Source organism: Sardina pilchardus, chromosome 22 (assembly GCF_963854185.1).
Source record: "Sardina pilchardus chromosome 22, fSarPil1.1, whole genome shotgun sequence".
Classification (NCBI taxonomy): Eukaryota; Metazoa; Chordata; class Actinopteri; order Clupeiformes; family Clupeidae; genus Sardina; species Sardina pilchardus.
This window is the reverse complement of record NC_085015.1, coordinates 10,918,164-10,934,101: the sequence shown is the minus strand read 5'-3', so window position 1 is coordinate 10,934,101 and position 15,938 is coordinate 10,918,164. Positions and strand designations below refer to the sequence as shown.

At 42.3% G+C, this 15,938-nt stretch overlaps 1 protein-coding gene across 7 annotated transcripts; it reads left to right on the top strand.

The window, feature by feature from the left end:
- The first annotated feature begins 348 nt into the window (after nucleotides 1-348).
- exoc7 (exocyst complex component 7) lies at nucleotides 349-15,023 on the top strand. Of its 7 annotated transcripts, XM_062525529.1 has the most exons (21): nucleotides 349-533; nucleotides 1,100-1,165; nucleotides 1,445-1,629; nucleotides 1,897-2,002; nucleotides 2,457-2,679; nucleotides 4,882-5,049; nucleotides 5,761-5,772; nucleotides 7,408-7,500; nucleotides 9,514-9,659; nucleotides 10,030-10,182; nucleotides 10,558-10,656; nucleotides 10,940-11,002; nucleotides 11,248-11,314; nucleotides 12,075-12,113; nucleotides 12,916-12,981; nucleotides 13,096-13,216; nucleotides 13,601-13,696; nucleotides 13,851-13,914; nucleotides 14,020-14,061; nucleotides 14,315-14,448; nucleotides 14,696-15,023. In XM_062525529.1, exons 1-21 carry the CDS (start codon nucleotides 474-476, stop codon nucleotides 14,796-14,798), a joined length of 2,106 nt encoding a protein of 701 aa, XP_062381513.1. In that variant the 5' UTR covers nucleotides 349-473; the 3' UTR covers nucleotides 14,799-15,023. The 7 variants fall into 7 exon arrangements, with proteins under 7 accessions (XP_062381513.1, XP_062381514.1, XP_062381515.1 ...); XM_062525530.1 differs by lacking the exon at nucleotides 5,761-5,772; XM_062525531.1 differs by lacking the exon at nucleotides 12,075-12,113.
- The last annotated feature ends 915 nt before the right edge of the window (nucleotides 15,024-15,938 follow it).

The following is a 15,938-nucleotide window of genomic DNA, read 5'->3' as shown; positions in this document are numbered from 1 at the left end:
TTGATCTGTTTTCATATATTGTTATTATTATATTACTCAGTCATTCCATTATGTCTGGTATGTATTACACTTCATCAAGAGTGATGTCCTCAAAAGCCTTTTCTACATCTCCTATAAGAGTTGAGTCTTTCAAAAGAATGGCGTCTTTATTTCAATGTAATTTTCGCACACTCCAGTTCCTAATGTTAAGTGTGGCCTTCTAATGTCAAATACATCTGCATTTGAATCAACGAGAGCATACTGTTGAAGTGAAGTCGACAAACGTTTTGTAAGTCAGCTGATACCACAACCAAAATGGCCACCTTCGTTGGCCATAGGAGAAAGGAAACGGAAGTGTACCGGAAATCAAATCTCATCGGACCAGCCTACTGACTGGTGTTTGTATTCGTCTGGCTAAATTGTTGGCTTTTTTTGTGAATAACAAATCTTCTGAGCATTCGCACCCAGTCGTCAGTCACCCCAAAATAGCGAGGATGATTCCGACCGAGGATGCGTCTGCTAGGAAGCGGGAGATTGAGGAGAAACTAAAGCAGGTTGGTACACAGGAAGAGAAGGTTTTATATTTGTAGGCACAATGTCACTGATCCCATGACTGCCCAGTGGCCCACCGAAGGCCCATTTAATGTTGTATGAAACATAATTGCACATTTCGAATTCTGCTGTGCAACCGGATACATAATGTTTCCGATCGAATGTTGACAAACGCATAGAACTTCGGGGCGGTGGTTCTTGATCACGTAGCTTTCAGTTGCCCAATCTACGAAGTGCAGATACATACAGTACACAACAATACAGTACTCAACAATCGTACATCTGTGTTACAATTAATGTGTCGTAATTAATGCATCAATGTCAATGTTGTGTAGATGTATTCAATGAAAAGCACTGTCTGTTCTCATTTGTGTATTTATTTATGTTTATTTGACAGGGACAATGCACAATATATAATTGAGCCAGATTTTAGCCACAAGGCTAATTTACATCTCTAGTCCCTGTATGTTGTTCTACAGTAGCCTAAAGCAGAACTAGCCCATGCATTTGTGAAGTGGTTGGAGCTATCAGCACAACAATTGCATACATTTGTTTGTCTTTATCAAAGGAGCAAGAAACCCTGGCATTTATTCGCGAGAACTTAGAGAAGAGTGACCAGTTAACAAAGGGGATGGTAAGCAACTTGATTCGTATTTACACAATACACAATACACAAGGTTTGAAGTTACGAGGATACAATCTCTGGTAGTGTGACATCACTGAGTTCAACTATGTCTGTAGTGCCTTTGTCAAAGCTCTGTCCACATATATTCGACAGCACTGTTGTGGTCAATGTCACTTTTGTTCCTGAAACAAGGAGAATGTATGGACAACCTATAGGCTGATAATGGTTTGTGTGTATTGAAACGGGCCTTTTTACTAAATATTTTGCTGCTGGCCTTTGCGTGGTCAGGTGTCCATTCTGTCGTCGTTTGAGAGCCGGCTGATGCAGCTGGAGAACTCCATCATCCCCGTGCACAAGCAGACGGAGAACCTGCAGAGGCTGCAGGAGAACGTGGACAAGACCCTCTCCTGCATGGACCACGTCATCAGCTACTACCATGTGGCCAAGGACACAGACAAGATCATCAGAGAGGGGTGAGTTCTGCGACCGGACGGTGTTGTGGATTGTGTGAAGTCTTCAAAAGAAAAATCATCACAATGATGGTGGATGGCCCGACTATATAACTCATGTGCCTAGGATGCCTTATCCTTTTAGAGTTTTGAAATGTACTGTAGTTAAACTAAATGTAAGTATTTTTGCATCACTGAACCCAACAATTTAGAGATTATCCAGTATTATTAGTTAAGGTGTTTAGTATTTTTTGTTGAGTATGTAACCTCACTGGATGATGTTTGATACAGACCCACAGGGCGCCTGGACGAGTATCTGGCCTGCATTGCAAAGATCCAGAAAGCTGTGGAGTACTTCCAGGATAACAATCCTGACAGCCCAGAACTCAACTTAGTGGTACAGTAGTATCCCTTCTTCATTAGCTTTAGCATGCCATTTACCGTAATTTCCCGACTATTAGCCGCGGCTTATACATTGATTTTGCAATATTTCTTCAGCTATGAGGTTAATACAGGGCGGCAGTTAATATGGTGTTAATATGGTTTTGTTTCTTTTAACTTGCATAAAACAGTGTCCTGCGGCTTATACACAATGCGGCTTATATGCGGGAAATTACTGTAGTGCCTGGTCACTTTATGTGTGTGTGTTGTGGCTTTATTTTTTTTACTCTCTCTCACACACACATAGGCAGACACGCACACACGCACATACGCACACACACACACATTACTTCCTGTCTTTCTTTCACTCCTTGCTTCCTTTATCTCATTCTGCTGTAGTGTACTGTCTCTATCTCTTCTTTAGCATCTCTTTGTTTTCTTGTTCCTTGTTTCCGCCCGCCGCTGTGCAGAAAGCCAGGTTTGAGAAGGGAAAGGAGAGCCTGGAGGCTGAGTTCCGCGGCCTGCTGACGCGCTACAGCAAGCCCGTGCCGCCCATCCTCATCCTGGACGCCATCGGGGTGGACGAGGAGCTGGAGATCCAGGAGGAGGTGACGCTGGAGCACCTGCCCGAGGCCGTGCTGCAGGACATCATCATCATCTCCGGCTGGCTGGTAGAGTACGGACGCAACCAGGGTGAGCCTGCAGGCACACACATATACACACGCATGCACACATGTACACACACACACACACATACAGTCACATGTACACGCAGACATACACACACGCATTCATACATACAGTCTAGGGCTGTTCGATTTTGCCTAAAAATAAAATCTCGATTTTCTTTTCTCAAAGTCCGATTTTCGATTACGATTACGATTATTTTTGAAATGACAAAAGGCAAGAATTTGATTGAAATATGCTGTTTTTTATTGAACATTTTGCAAAGAATTTCCCCATTGGGATTTAAGTGCAAATCTTGCGCTTATTAAACCATATGAATTATTAATAATTCATTTTAAATGATTGATATTAAGAAACTTTTTTGAACTTTTGCCGCAAAATTCAACACTTGCAAACATAAGTACCGCTATTACCGTAGTTAAAATGAAAAATCGATTTTTACGATTTCACATTAGATTACGATTTAAAATAATAATCTCGATTACGATTAAAAATCGATTAATTGCACAGCCCTAATACAGTCACATGTACACGCACACATACATACACGCATTCATACATACAGTCACATGTACACGCACACATACATACATACACACACTCACATGTAAATGCGCACACACACACATACACACACACACACTCACACGCAAACCCACACAAACCCCCCTCTATTTCAACATGCATATGTGCCCACTCACCTGTACACACAGATGCACACACGCACATCCACACAAAGCCCCTCTACTTCAACCAGCAAATGTGCCCACACACACATACACTCACATGCACACCCACACAAAGCCCCCTCTACTTCAACATGCAAATGTGCCCACACACACATACACTCACATGTACACAAAGATGCACACATACACACAAACCCACACAAACCCACACAACCCCCCTTCTACTTCAACATGCATACTGTATGTGCCTACACACATGTACTGTACACATGTACTGTACACATTTTCTACCTTTACTCCGTCAGTGTCTATGCTTCCCTGGTCTTAAGCTTTGTAGCTGGTGTAACGTTGGTGATGTAATGCAGGGTAAAGTTGTGTGTGTGTGTCCTTTCACCCGTATAAAGCTGCATGTCTCTTCTGCTCTGATCTGTCCCTGTGTGTACCGCCTGCTCTCTCTCTCTGTGTTTATCTCCCGCCTCCCTCTCTCCCACCCAATCCCCACCTCTGTACTTCCTGCTGATGACTCTCTTCCCTTTCCGTTTCCTTACTCTCTGCTCCACTCTGCATTCTTGGTCCTCTGACTTCCCTGAGTTTTAGTTTCTGGTGCCAGTGGCTTTGCAGGAGTCCCCCAGGTGTAGCAGTTTTTTTTAAAGTGTCAGGTTTGGGGGAGGGGGGGGGGGCGCTGTGGCGCAGCAGGCTACAGCGCTCGTACCATGTGCGGGTCCGTTTGCCCACGGGGACCCAGGTTCGAATCCGGCCTGCGGTCATGTCCCGATCCCACCCCATCTCTCTCTCCCACTTGTTTCCTGTCTACTCTTCACTGTACCAAAAAATATATACTTTAAAAAAAAAGAAAATAAGGAGTCAGGTTTGAGGTCATGTATTCACCAAGTGATAGCTGTCTTCTGGACCTGTGACTGTGACGGACTAGGACAGGGTCAGAGAATGCATAGGGTGAGGATGAGAGGGGCGTCGAGGACCAAGAGAGGCACCACGCCAGTTAACAGGCACAGGAGCTCAGAGAAAAGAAGGCCCTCGCCAAGCATGCGTTTCTACAGCTCAACTACCTTGTATGGTAAATGACGACGAAGGATTTCTGGGTGTTAATTAATGACCTACCAAACTAAAACGTACCTATTTACACATCACCCGTGTGTGACGTTGTTTAACTTTGTGAGGATTATGCATCATATATTTTCGTCTGGAGAAGAATAACAAACGAATGACAACATGAATCTAATTGTCTTCAGGACATATTTATCACTAAATTATCAATCAGTGTAGATTTATTTATAATTCTCATACCTTCATCCATTTTCATTGACATTCTAATTGAGTTATGTGTTTCATCAGTACCGAAATGTTTTCTTTTTGAGACCACCTCGTAGGACACAGACACAGATTTTGATCTAACAGCCGTCTTCTTTACCATCATACCCTTTCATTGGTTGTTCACTGGTCTATTCCCTCAACTGATTGGTTGTTTTCTGCCTCCTGCCCCTCCCCGCTACCTCGGCAGACTTCATGAACGTGTACTTCCAGATCCGCTCCAACCAGCTGGACCGATCCATCAAGGGGCTGAAGGAGCACTTCCGCAAGAGCAGTGCCTCCTCTGGCATCCTCTACTCTCCGGCGGTGCAGACCAAACGCAAGGACACCCCCACCAAGAAGGCCCCCAAAAGACCAGGTCAGTCCTACAGAGGAAAATGTCGTTGATTGCTGTCTTTCTGTCTATCTTTCTTTCTGTCTGGCTCTCTTTTTTCTCTCTCTCTCTCTCTCTTTCTCTCTTTCTATTTTTAGACGGTAACCTTGTCTCTGATCTGCAGAGATCATGTTAGTTGGGGTGAGTTAGTATGGGTTTCTCTTGGGCTATCATACAATATTATTTTGAGTTGCCCTCTCTTTTCATTATGATTTTTTTTGCTCACCATGGGTTTGATCTGTTGCCCCTGAACACACACATCACATAAGAGTAATCATCAGATATCTCCACACATCCTCAAAATTGACGAATATACAAATTTGCACACCGGCAAATTTACGATTTGTCAGAACACACCTCAAAACAACATCTGGGGCATTCACACAATATTTGTGAATGCTTAAATTGATTTTTTTCTGTTTACCAGCAATTGGCTTCTTATTGGTTTTGTGGTGTGTTTGACAAATCCTCCAGCCCACACAAATTCCACTGAATCTCCAAACCACCTCTCTCCTTCTTCCCACCCCACCCCACCCTACTCCACCCCAGCCCAGCCCAATCTGCTTCCCCTCCAATCTGTATACCCATGATGCAGTTTGACCTTCTTGTGATTCTGACTAACCCCCCCCCCCCCCCCCCCCCTCTCCTTCCTTTCCTCTTGTTTCTCAATTCCCGTGGGAATTGTGGTGATGGCAGTCTACATCCCAGGTAAAGATGAAGGCTTTAGTGTGCCTCTGCCCATCGCTTGCTCTTCTGTAACCCAAACCATCTGCATTCCAGCTCCAACCCACGGCCCAGAGTCGGGCCGATTACAGTAGTTATGGGTCCAGCTAGTGTGCCCAGTGACCGTACGCTGTAGACATTTAGAAAATAGTATTTCAGTGTAGAATTATTATTATTGAATTGTGTAGTGATGATGTCTGCATTTGTAGATATAGTGCCTTTTCTACCAGTAACATGGAAGGCTACATTTGTAGACATTTATAAAATAGCATTTCAGAACATTACAGATAGATAGATAGATAGATACTTTATTGATCCCCAAGGGGAAATTCAAGATTACATGTAGAATTAGATGATTGATTGACTAGTGCTTTAGTAGATACTGTCCCCTTTGTCCTAGTAACATGGAAGACTAGTTTTGCTCGTGCAAAAGCTTACAGTAGAATTAATCGATCGAGCAATGTAGATTGTGCACTGCTTTGCTAATGTTTTCACTGCCGTTGTGGCTTACTGTGTGTTGCTTATGGGAGTCTAAGCTATCTGTAAATGAATTACAATTACAAGAGTAGTTATACGTGTAGAGCATGTAATAGCTGAAGATTACTAAAGACATTGGATTCAGTTCTTTTATAAGCATAGTATACCACAGGTCTACCTACTTAAACCTATGCCTGTGAATTTAACGATGGTTTGCGAAATACTGAAAAAAAAAAAAACGCTCAGCAAGGGTTGCGGTTCAGTAGAATTATAAGAAGTATAGGCTACTACTAAAGTATATACCAGATGTCGTTATAGTTTGAAAGTTTGAGGATTGAAACTTTACGACCCTTTGTCCATTTTCCACTCATGTCAACATTCTTGAACTGCAAGCCTTTTGCTTTGGTTTGTCAATAACTTTAATCTATCACTTGCTCACGTATTACTAACCAAATCACATTGCCACTGTATTGCTGTGTACTCCGTGTGATATCACGCCTCTGTCATGCTGCATCCTCTTTGTATTTGTAGAATATAGAAATGTAGGATGTACTCATTGTCATGTAACACACTCACTCATCAACTGTGTTAACCTTGCTGCTGACTGTATGTATGGATGAATGTATGGATGTATGGTATGATTACCTGTATTAACAGAACTGTTGATGTATGTGCCCTGGACTGTGATGGCTGTATTATATGTCTATGGATTAACCAGTGTATTCTCTCTCTCCACTGAGCCTGTGAAAGTGCACTGCACTGCGGTGCATGTAGCTGTAGTCTTCCTTCTTCTGCTGTAGTGGTGATGTGTTTGTTCTTGTGTTGTGGTGCTAGACTATGGGCCCCCTCTCCTCTTCCTCTTTTTCACTCACTCCCCCCTCTGGGGGATGTGTGATGGGTGCAAGGGATTGTGGGATGCCATGGATTTGTTTTTCAGCACTCACCTCCTAGATCTCCTTCCTCTCTCTCTCTCTCTTCCTCTCTTCTGTCTGTCTGTTTCTCTTCTCTCCTTTTTTTTTCTCTGTGCACTCTGGGACACCCCCCTACACCACCACCACCACCACCACCTCCTTCCTCCTCCTCCTCCTCTTCCTCCTCCTCTTCCTCGCTTCGCTCTCTCTGCGGGTCTCTCTGCGGGAGCAGGGACCATTCGCAAGGCTCAGAACCTTCTGAAACAGTACTCTCAGCATGGGCTGGATGGCAAAAAAGGGGGCGCTAACCTCACCCCTCTGGAAGGTAAAGCACTTTCTTCTCACTTCGCCCGCTCCCCCCCTGAAAGACACACACACACACACAGATACGCACACACACACACACACACACACACAAAAACACACACACACACACACACACACACACACACGCGCAGGTGTCGTGTCCATCCTCTATCTTTTGCTCTTTCTTCCTTGACGCTAGGAAACGGGCATCTATGTTGTGGTTTGACTTGGGGTGTTGTTTTTGTGTGTGTGTCTCGAAAAACAACAACGGTCATGCGCTCACGAGCATCAATGCAGCTTTTTGACGTCCTACTGTAAATGAAAGCAACATAGTCTATTGTGTAGAATTATAGTGTATAAATAGTTTAAACATCACAAAATATTGTCTCATCTTAAGAGAGAAGAGTCAATATCAACAATCAGTCACAAGATCAAGACCAGTAAATGAACATAACCCATTCAGTCATGAAATGGCCAGTAAAAGTCCAAAAGCTGCTATGATGATGGTCTCTCCCACATTTAACTCAAAACTAGGGCTTGTTACATTAATGTCACACCTCTCTCTCGTTAACCCACTCTCTAACCCTGGGCATAATATCTAGTCTAAACACACACACACACACACACACACACACACACACACACACACACACACACACACACACACACATTCTGGGCTTTCCTAGCCTGTGGGCAGCCTCTGAACTAGCCCGTGTGCCCTCTCCTCTGTTGGTGTCCCATGGGGCTCCTGTGCTTCCCTATAAGCTCTGGGCTTTGGTGGTCGGTTACTTGAGTGTCAGTCAGCAGCCGCTTCGGGGTCAGCAGCACAGCACGCTCGTCACAGGCTCAGCTCTCAGCCCGACAGGAAGTAACCTCCGGTCATGTGACTACCTCCCCTTCCCACCCCAAAACCCTTAACCCCACACCCTATCGCCCCCCTCCCCTACACTGCCGAGTAGGTCACGATTATGACCTGCGGGTCAAACACCTGAGCGATGCCCTGAATGAGAAGCATGCGACGAGCACAGGTGAGTACGCGAAAAGGGGAACCAAGGTGGAGAGTAGCGGGATCTAAAGGACCCCACTTAACATACATACAGCATATACATTATGCTACACATAGCATTGGTATGCGTCCCCATATAGCATAGCATGTGTCCCCACATTCTGTGTATATGGTATGAATTATTGTTCCTTCTGTTCCAAATTAGGATAAAGGAAAACGTTTGATGTCAGTAGATACAATTGTGGCCACGCTTGTTGGTACTCTTCCCACTCATTGAAACCATGATGTCCTGAAAAGTGAAAATATGTTTTTTTCTCATGCACAGATGCGTGCCTTTGGTGTGTACAGTACATTTGAAAATAGATAATTTGTCGTTGTTATTAGAAAATGGCTCTGACAGATTTGTTAGTACCCCTAAAAAATGATACATTCATAGTAATGTTTCAAACTAACTGTTTCACGTTAATCAGTATTACAAAAGTACACAACCTCGCTTTGCCCATGATTGTATATTATGAAGCATTTTTATGAAAGGAACTATGATGTGGTTATTTTAGTGTGAATTCAATTTCCAGAAATAATTTTAATGGAATAGCTAGATTGAACAGATCATGATTAGTCTCTCGTTATATAGGCTAGTAAGCCAACAAATCTATGCACAACATTATCATATGTTCAGGTTATCTCTATCCTTGAACAATCCTTGGATATGTTTCCTGAGGATTTCTGGTTTAAACATTCAAAATCAAAGCATGTAAGTTGTAATGAAAATGTGTTGCACTCTAGTCTAGTACTCTACAAAGAAAGTTTTTTTTTTAAAAATTCCCTTAATTTTTGTTTATCCCTGTGTTACCATAAAGTCGCTGTTTTCTGTACCACCAGAAATGCCTTAAGAAGGCATGTTTGTGAATTATGTAGTTGAAAGGGTCTATAGACTAATGAAGCCTTATGTTAAAAGCCTGTTAATGGAGACCTTCTCTGAGGGCTTTGTTCTCACTTGGCTCCCCTTTGCCGTGTATCCTTCAGGGAAGGACGAAGTGCTGGACGTCGAGATAGACTCCTACATCCACTGTATCAGCGCCTTCGTCAAGCTGGCCCAGAGCGAGTACGCTCTGCTCTCGGAGATCATTCCGGAACACCACCAGAAGAAGACCTTCGACTCGCTCATTCAGGTCAGGATTGTGAGGTCGCGGAGGTCAGCAGCAGATGTTTTGCTGTGTGTGCTCATCTGTGACCAATCATAATTATCCTCTACATACTTGGGGTTCCTGTAATGCGGCTTTGGTTTCTATCAAATGTTCCACGTAACTGCTGAATGACTGAGCTGCAGCCTTCTAGTCCTTGAACCATTTTCCATGAGTACTCATAATCACTTGTTCAGGGTCTGTTGGCTTCCCTTGGAAGTGGACTTGGTCACTATACGCACAGACCAAGTGACCTGATCCAGAATCAAGGTCTTTGCTTATATAATCCATAGAGTGTGTGGGTGTACAGTATGTGTTCCCTTAATGTGATTCAATGTGCTTCGATTTCTCCTCACAGGAGGCTCTTGATAACCTGATGTTGGAGGGCGATAATATTGTATCTGCAGCACGCAGGGCCATCCTGCGTCACGACTACTCTGCCGTCCTCACCATCTTCCCCATACTGAGACACCTGAAGCAGACCAAGCCCGACTTTGACTCTACACTGCAGGTAGGGAGGGACAAATTGGTGGACTATCCTGATACAGTCACAAGAGAATGACCAAGAAGAATGGAATTGGTGTTTATTTGTGAAATGATTGATTTTGTGTTGAATTGTTGATTTAATCTGTTGAAAGAAATATCAGAATTATTACTAAATTATTCCTCAATTCCAGTAGTACGTTTAGTCAGTGAGCACATTTTTTTGATTTTTGGTAAACTCCTCTTGTACATGTGTTGGTCTGTGTGTTCAAGATTGTTTGTCTGTCTGTTCAAGAAATAGATGACTCCATCCTATTTCTACAATAGGATTCTATCTGTAATATACTGTATATTTTGTGGACAGCGGTGGCATTACTGACCTATGACCCCCACTCACCCTCAGGGCACAGCGGCCAGCACCAAGAACAAGCTCCCGACCCTCATCACGTCCATGGAGACCATTGGGGCCAAGGCCCTCGAGGAGTTTGCAGACAGCATTAAGGTCAGAGAGCTGCTTCCGCGGCCATTTATCATGCCTAGCTAAAAGACAGAAAAGCTGAAAAAGTGGATCCTACCCCTGCTCTCTATCCCATTCACTTCCTGTCATTCGGTACTGTACTGTCATTTAAGGCATAAAAAGCCCCAAAAATATACTTTAAAAAAAGAAATACAGAGAAAGACGATGACGATGCCTGTCGTGCTACATGGACAGGATTTCATAGTAAATTAGTTTAATACTTCAAATAAAATGTGTGTTTCTTAAATGTTTGTGTTATGTCTTTTAGAATGACCCTGATAAGGAATACAACATGCCCAAGGATGGAACAGTCCATGAGTTGACTAGCAATGTGAGTGTCCTTCAATAGTATACCCTTCTGTTTCTATACCCCACCTGCCAATTTCGGTATGTTTTGGCCTGATGGTGTTACCTACACAATCATTTTTTAACCCTCCCTAAAGATTGACAGAAGAAAAGCGAGAAGGTTCCAGCAGCTTTGCTGCTTGGACTGCAGAGAAAATATGAAAACAAATTTTATAAAATGTCAGTTGGTAATACAAAGGTGGCTCCTCTAACCTCATCTCTGCCACACAGGCCATCCTGTTCCTGCAGCAGCTGCTGGACTTCCAGGAGACCGCTGGGGCCATGCTGGCCTCTCAAGGTAACGATCAGAAGCAGGCCCTTTCATTGACCTCCGCAGGACGCTTTCCCACAGCCGCTTTGCTAAGTTTACATACAGTTTAAGATTATTTTATTTCAGTCATGTATGATGTTCATCTTCAATTACTTGTTATATTTAGTACTTAATACATTTTTTTCCCCCATTAGTTTTTGTTGTTGTTTTGTTGTGTGAATGTCACATTTGGCACTGGTAGAGAGACCCATTCTGTTAGCAGTTAATTCCATTCCCTTTTAGTATCTGCAACATCCAAGACAAAGTATAATGTATTCCCATGTCACATCTGTGGGCAAGTTCATCACCCTCTACCCATCTTCCCATGGCATCTGTCTTGTTCAGTGCCTCTACATTTGGCCATAAATATCCGGCACGTCGTTCCTCTGTTTTCTACTCTTTCCCTTTCACTCTCACTCCCTCTCTTTCTTAAACTAATATTCTCTCAGCTTTTCTACCATCTAGTTACATAACACACCTGTGCTAATGTCTTCTTGATTATTATTTCTTTATCTCAGCTGTTTGTTTGTCTGTTCATCTGTGTGCTCGCTTGCTATGCTATGCATTTTTCCCACTTCATCGCTGCATTGTCGCTCACACCTGTGTAGCTTCTGTGACGGGGCTGTGACTTGAATGCTTACTCTGCACTAACAAAACCTTTCTAACCTTTTGCACTTTGCTTCTCTCTATTTCTCTCTTTTTCTCTTTCTCTTTCTCTCTTTTTTTCTGCTTCGCCTCTGCCCTGTAGTCCTCGGGGACACTTACAATATACCTTTAGACCCCCGAGGTAAGCAAGCACCCAGGGTCCAACTCCGGTTAGAGCAAGCTCAAGGCATGGTACTTTAGCCTGGGCAAAACCAGACAAATCTGCTCTACAGGTCCGAAGCAGTGAACAAAGCATCCCCAGAATCGGTCTGGTGTTAGTTAGCCAGGCTAATGAAAACAGCCAGCTTTCTTGTTTGGCTCGCTTTCTCTTAACATTAATGAGCTGAATATTTGTCCTCAGTAAGTTCAAGATCAATGAATTTCTTTTCATAAGTGCCAACAAAGTAGGTTTGCTTTTGAAAACAACCCACAAAGACAAAAAAAAACAACCACAAGAATCTGTAAATGTGGTAATAGTTGTTACAATACCCTCGAACTCATGATGGGGAGATTGCAATAGTGTCCTCTAAGCAACTCTGAAGTGGGGAAATATGCCCTTCAAGTGCCAACGTCGCCACTACTAAACTCAAAACTAGCTCTTTGAAAGCTCCTAAAAGAACGTTATGTCACACTCAACATAGTGAAAGATAAAAAATATACTTGTGTCATGAGCAAAAAAAAGTCACTTGATTGTTATTTACATTGTACTCAATAGTGCTGATGAAGTGTACTTTTTTTTCAATAGACTTTCGAGTGTACTTTTGTGTAGCTACAGTATATGACGATAGCATTCTGGCTAACATGCCTACACACATTACCAACGTCGGCAGTTTGTTGTTGTCAAGTGAACGCTGTCAACTCATAAGGGAGACATTTTGTAATGGTAGCTTTTGCCACTTCTCAGGTGCAGAAATACACCATAACACTTTCTCTACTATTTTCAGAGACCAGCTCGTCTGCCAGCAGTTACAGCTCTGAGTTCAGCAGACGACTCCTCAGTACATACATATGTAAGTGCACGTCAGCTAGATTTCTGGAGTTAGTGAAATCACGTGTCTGTTGCAGCCTTTAGGTTACCTCACTTTCTCCCCCTCAGATCAAGCAGTAATCTGTGTGCATTTCAGGTAAAGTTCTGGGTAACCTACAACTGAACCTACTCAGCAAATCCAAAGTGTATGAGGACCAAGCCCTCAGTGCCATATTCCTCCACAACAACTATAACTACATCCTCAAGTCCCTGGAGAAGTAAGCAAAGATCATGCTCTTTGACCCAACATACTATAAATACACTTATCGTTACCAAAAGTGTTTTAAGATTCTGAACCTCTCTTTTGTTTTTACTGCTAATGTTTTTTTTTTTTTTTACTTTATTCCTGACTTGTACACAAAAATATACTAAATACACATAAATGGCTGGGGCACCTGCACCACACGCCGGCGACCCGGGTTCGATTCCCGCCCCGTGGTCCTTTCCGGATCCCACCCCGACTCTCTCTCCCACTTGCTTCCTGTCATTCTCTCTACTGTCCTGTCCAATTAAAGGCATAAAAAGCCCAAAAAATAAAATAAAATAAATAAATACACATAAATTCACAATATGGTAATCCTCAATTATCTGATTTCCAACAGATCAGAACTGATCCAGTTGGTTGCTGTGACTAATAAGAAGGTTGAGAGTTCTTATAGGGAACTGATACAACAACAAATCCAGGTGTACCAACGCAGGTAAAAATCGTGTTGTTTTCATTTTTGCTTTCATTATCTGTGTAGAGATGTTCAATTATTGATATTCTGTTGTATAGACAGAGTTTCCTATGTACTGAAGAATACTGTTGTGTGAGTGTTTATTAAATTGAGCCAACACTGTTTTTTCCGTTAGCTGGTACAAAGTAACAGAGCACTTGACTGATCGGAATGTGCCGGCATTTCAACCTGGTACCAAGGTGAGCACGGAGTTAAAAATAAATAATGAAACAAACATCAAAGTTGTGTCTGAAAACACAACAGTATGACATAAACTAAACAGTATTCTTGTTTTTCCTCATCAGTTGAAAGATAAAGAACGACAAGTGATCAAAGACAAGTTCAAGGCAAGTTATTTATGCACATGTATTTAATATTGTGTATGTTTGTTTTCAGCAAAAGTACTGCAGTATTATGGCCCATGAAAATAGTGATTTAAAAATACTGCAATAATTAGAACATATCATATCGACCCGTTGTCCTTGTTTGTTAAACTGACCAATAACCTTTGGCCTTTGACACTCAAAAGCAGTTTTGAAAAACACTGCAATAATTAGGAAATATCATAACGACCCCCTGTCTCCATCTTTGATCGTTTAGGGTTTCAACGATGGCCTGGAGGAGCTGTGTAAGATCCAGAAAGGCTGGGCCATCCCCGACAAAGAGCAGCGGGACTGCATCCGTCAGGCCCAGAGGAGGGTAGTTTCCGAGACCTACAGGGCCTTCCTACAGAGGTGAGCTGGAACATCTGCAAATGGCACAACTGTAGAGGTCCAGCAGTCGCAAAGTAGTCTAGATAACATTACTCAGTAAAAACTAACAGAATAACTTTTTAAAAAGTTACCCATTCAGATTAGAATTTTTTTTTTTAAATACCGTCGTAGTTGATTACTTAATGAGAGGGTAATAGTCATTTTAACTCTAAGCTGTTGTCCTGCAATGCAAGGAATAAAGGCTAATGTGACGCTTATATTTTACCAGGTATGCCAACATCTCGTTCACGAAAAATCCAGAGAAGTATCACAAGTACAGGCCTGAAGACGTGGAGGAAATGATCGGGAGGCTTTTCGACACCTCAGCTTGAGTTCCTGTCAGTCGCCATGGCAACAACAGCCCATTGCTCTCCTTGCACATTTCCTTGCTCATCTCAACCTCCTGCTTTTTTTGGGTCCCCTTGGAGCCAAAGTTGGTTTTTATTTGCATTTTGTTTTTGTTTTTGTTTTCTTTTTGTATAAAAACACTATTTATGTAAACTCCGCATTTGTTGTTGAGATTAATACACTATGAATAAATGCAAGAAATTATGTTACTTTCATGTGGTATCTCTGTTCATTTGTAACATTAACGTGAAGCTAAAGGATACATCACTTCAATGTAATTTATGATGGTGGAGGTGACCATAATTAAGGCATATTTCACTGTGATATGATCCAAGTCCAGATGAATACTCTTTGCCTGGGTTTAACCAGAAAAGAAAAACAACAATCTGTAGAAAAACAACATCCAACTCGAGCTGTCTGCCTATGCAGTGCTGAGTCTACCATTGTAGGCAATGTAGCCCAGGCTACATACCCAATTGCAAAATGTAAGTACTTTAAAAACATCAAAGTGTATTATACACACAAATCCGCATCTGTCGCCATAGTCATGTAGGATAAAGAAAAAAAATAGCTGATAAAACATTTACTGTACCTGATTCAGTTCGCAGATAGCCATTTTTAATATCGCCATCCCCTGTCCCAATTATCATTATGCTTCTTGCAATGCTTTTATTTATATTTTGAATTGCAAAATCATGTAAAGGATATGTTAATGATACCTGTATTGCCACACACCAGAAGGGGGCACCAATAGACCAAGCTGCCATTTTTGCCCATATAAGGATATCTGGGTATTAATTGAAGCTAACTGCCTATGGCAAGTTGCATTGCAAGATATTTCTGGGGTAACAAAAATCAGAGTTTGCGGTCTTAACATGCCAAAGATCTTGGTGTACACTCAAAGGTAGAGGACAAAAGTGTGTAGAGCAATACTTCTGTATGTTTTATTTATTTGTCCCCACGAGAGTTTTCCCATAGAAAAAAATCACAAGATACCGGATCTCTTTATATGGGCATAGCTTTTAAAGGCGAATTTTAGAGGTCTATCAGCAGGTCAGCAGTGAGCTTGGTAAATTATAGCTTTGTTAAACTTATCAGGCTGTCTTGTCCAAGGCAATGTACAA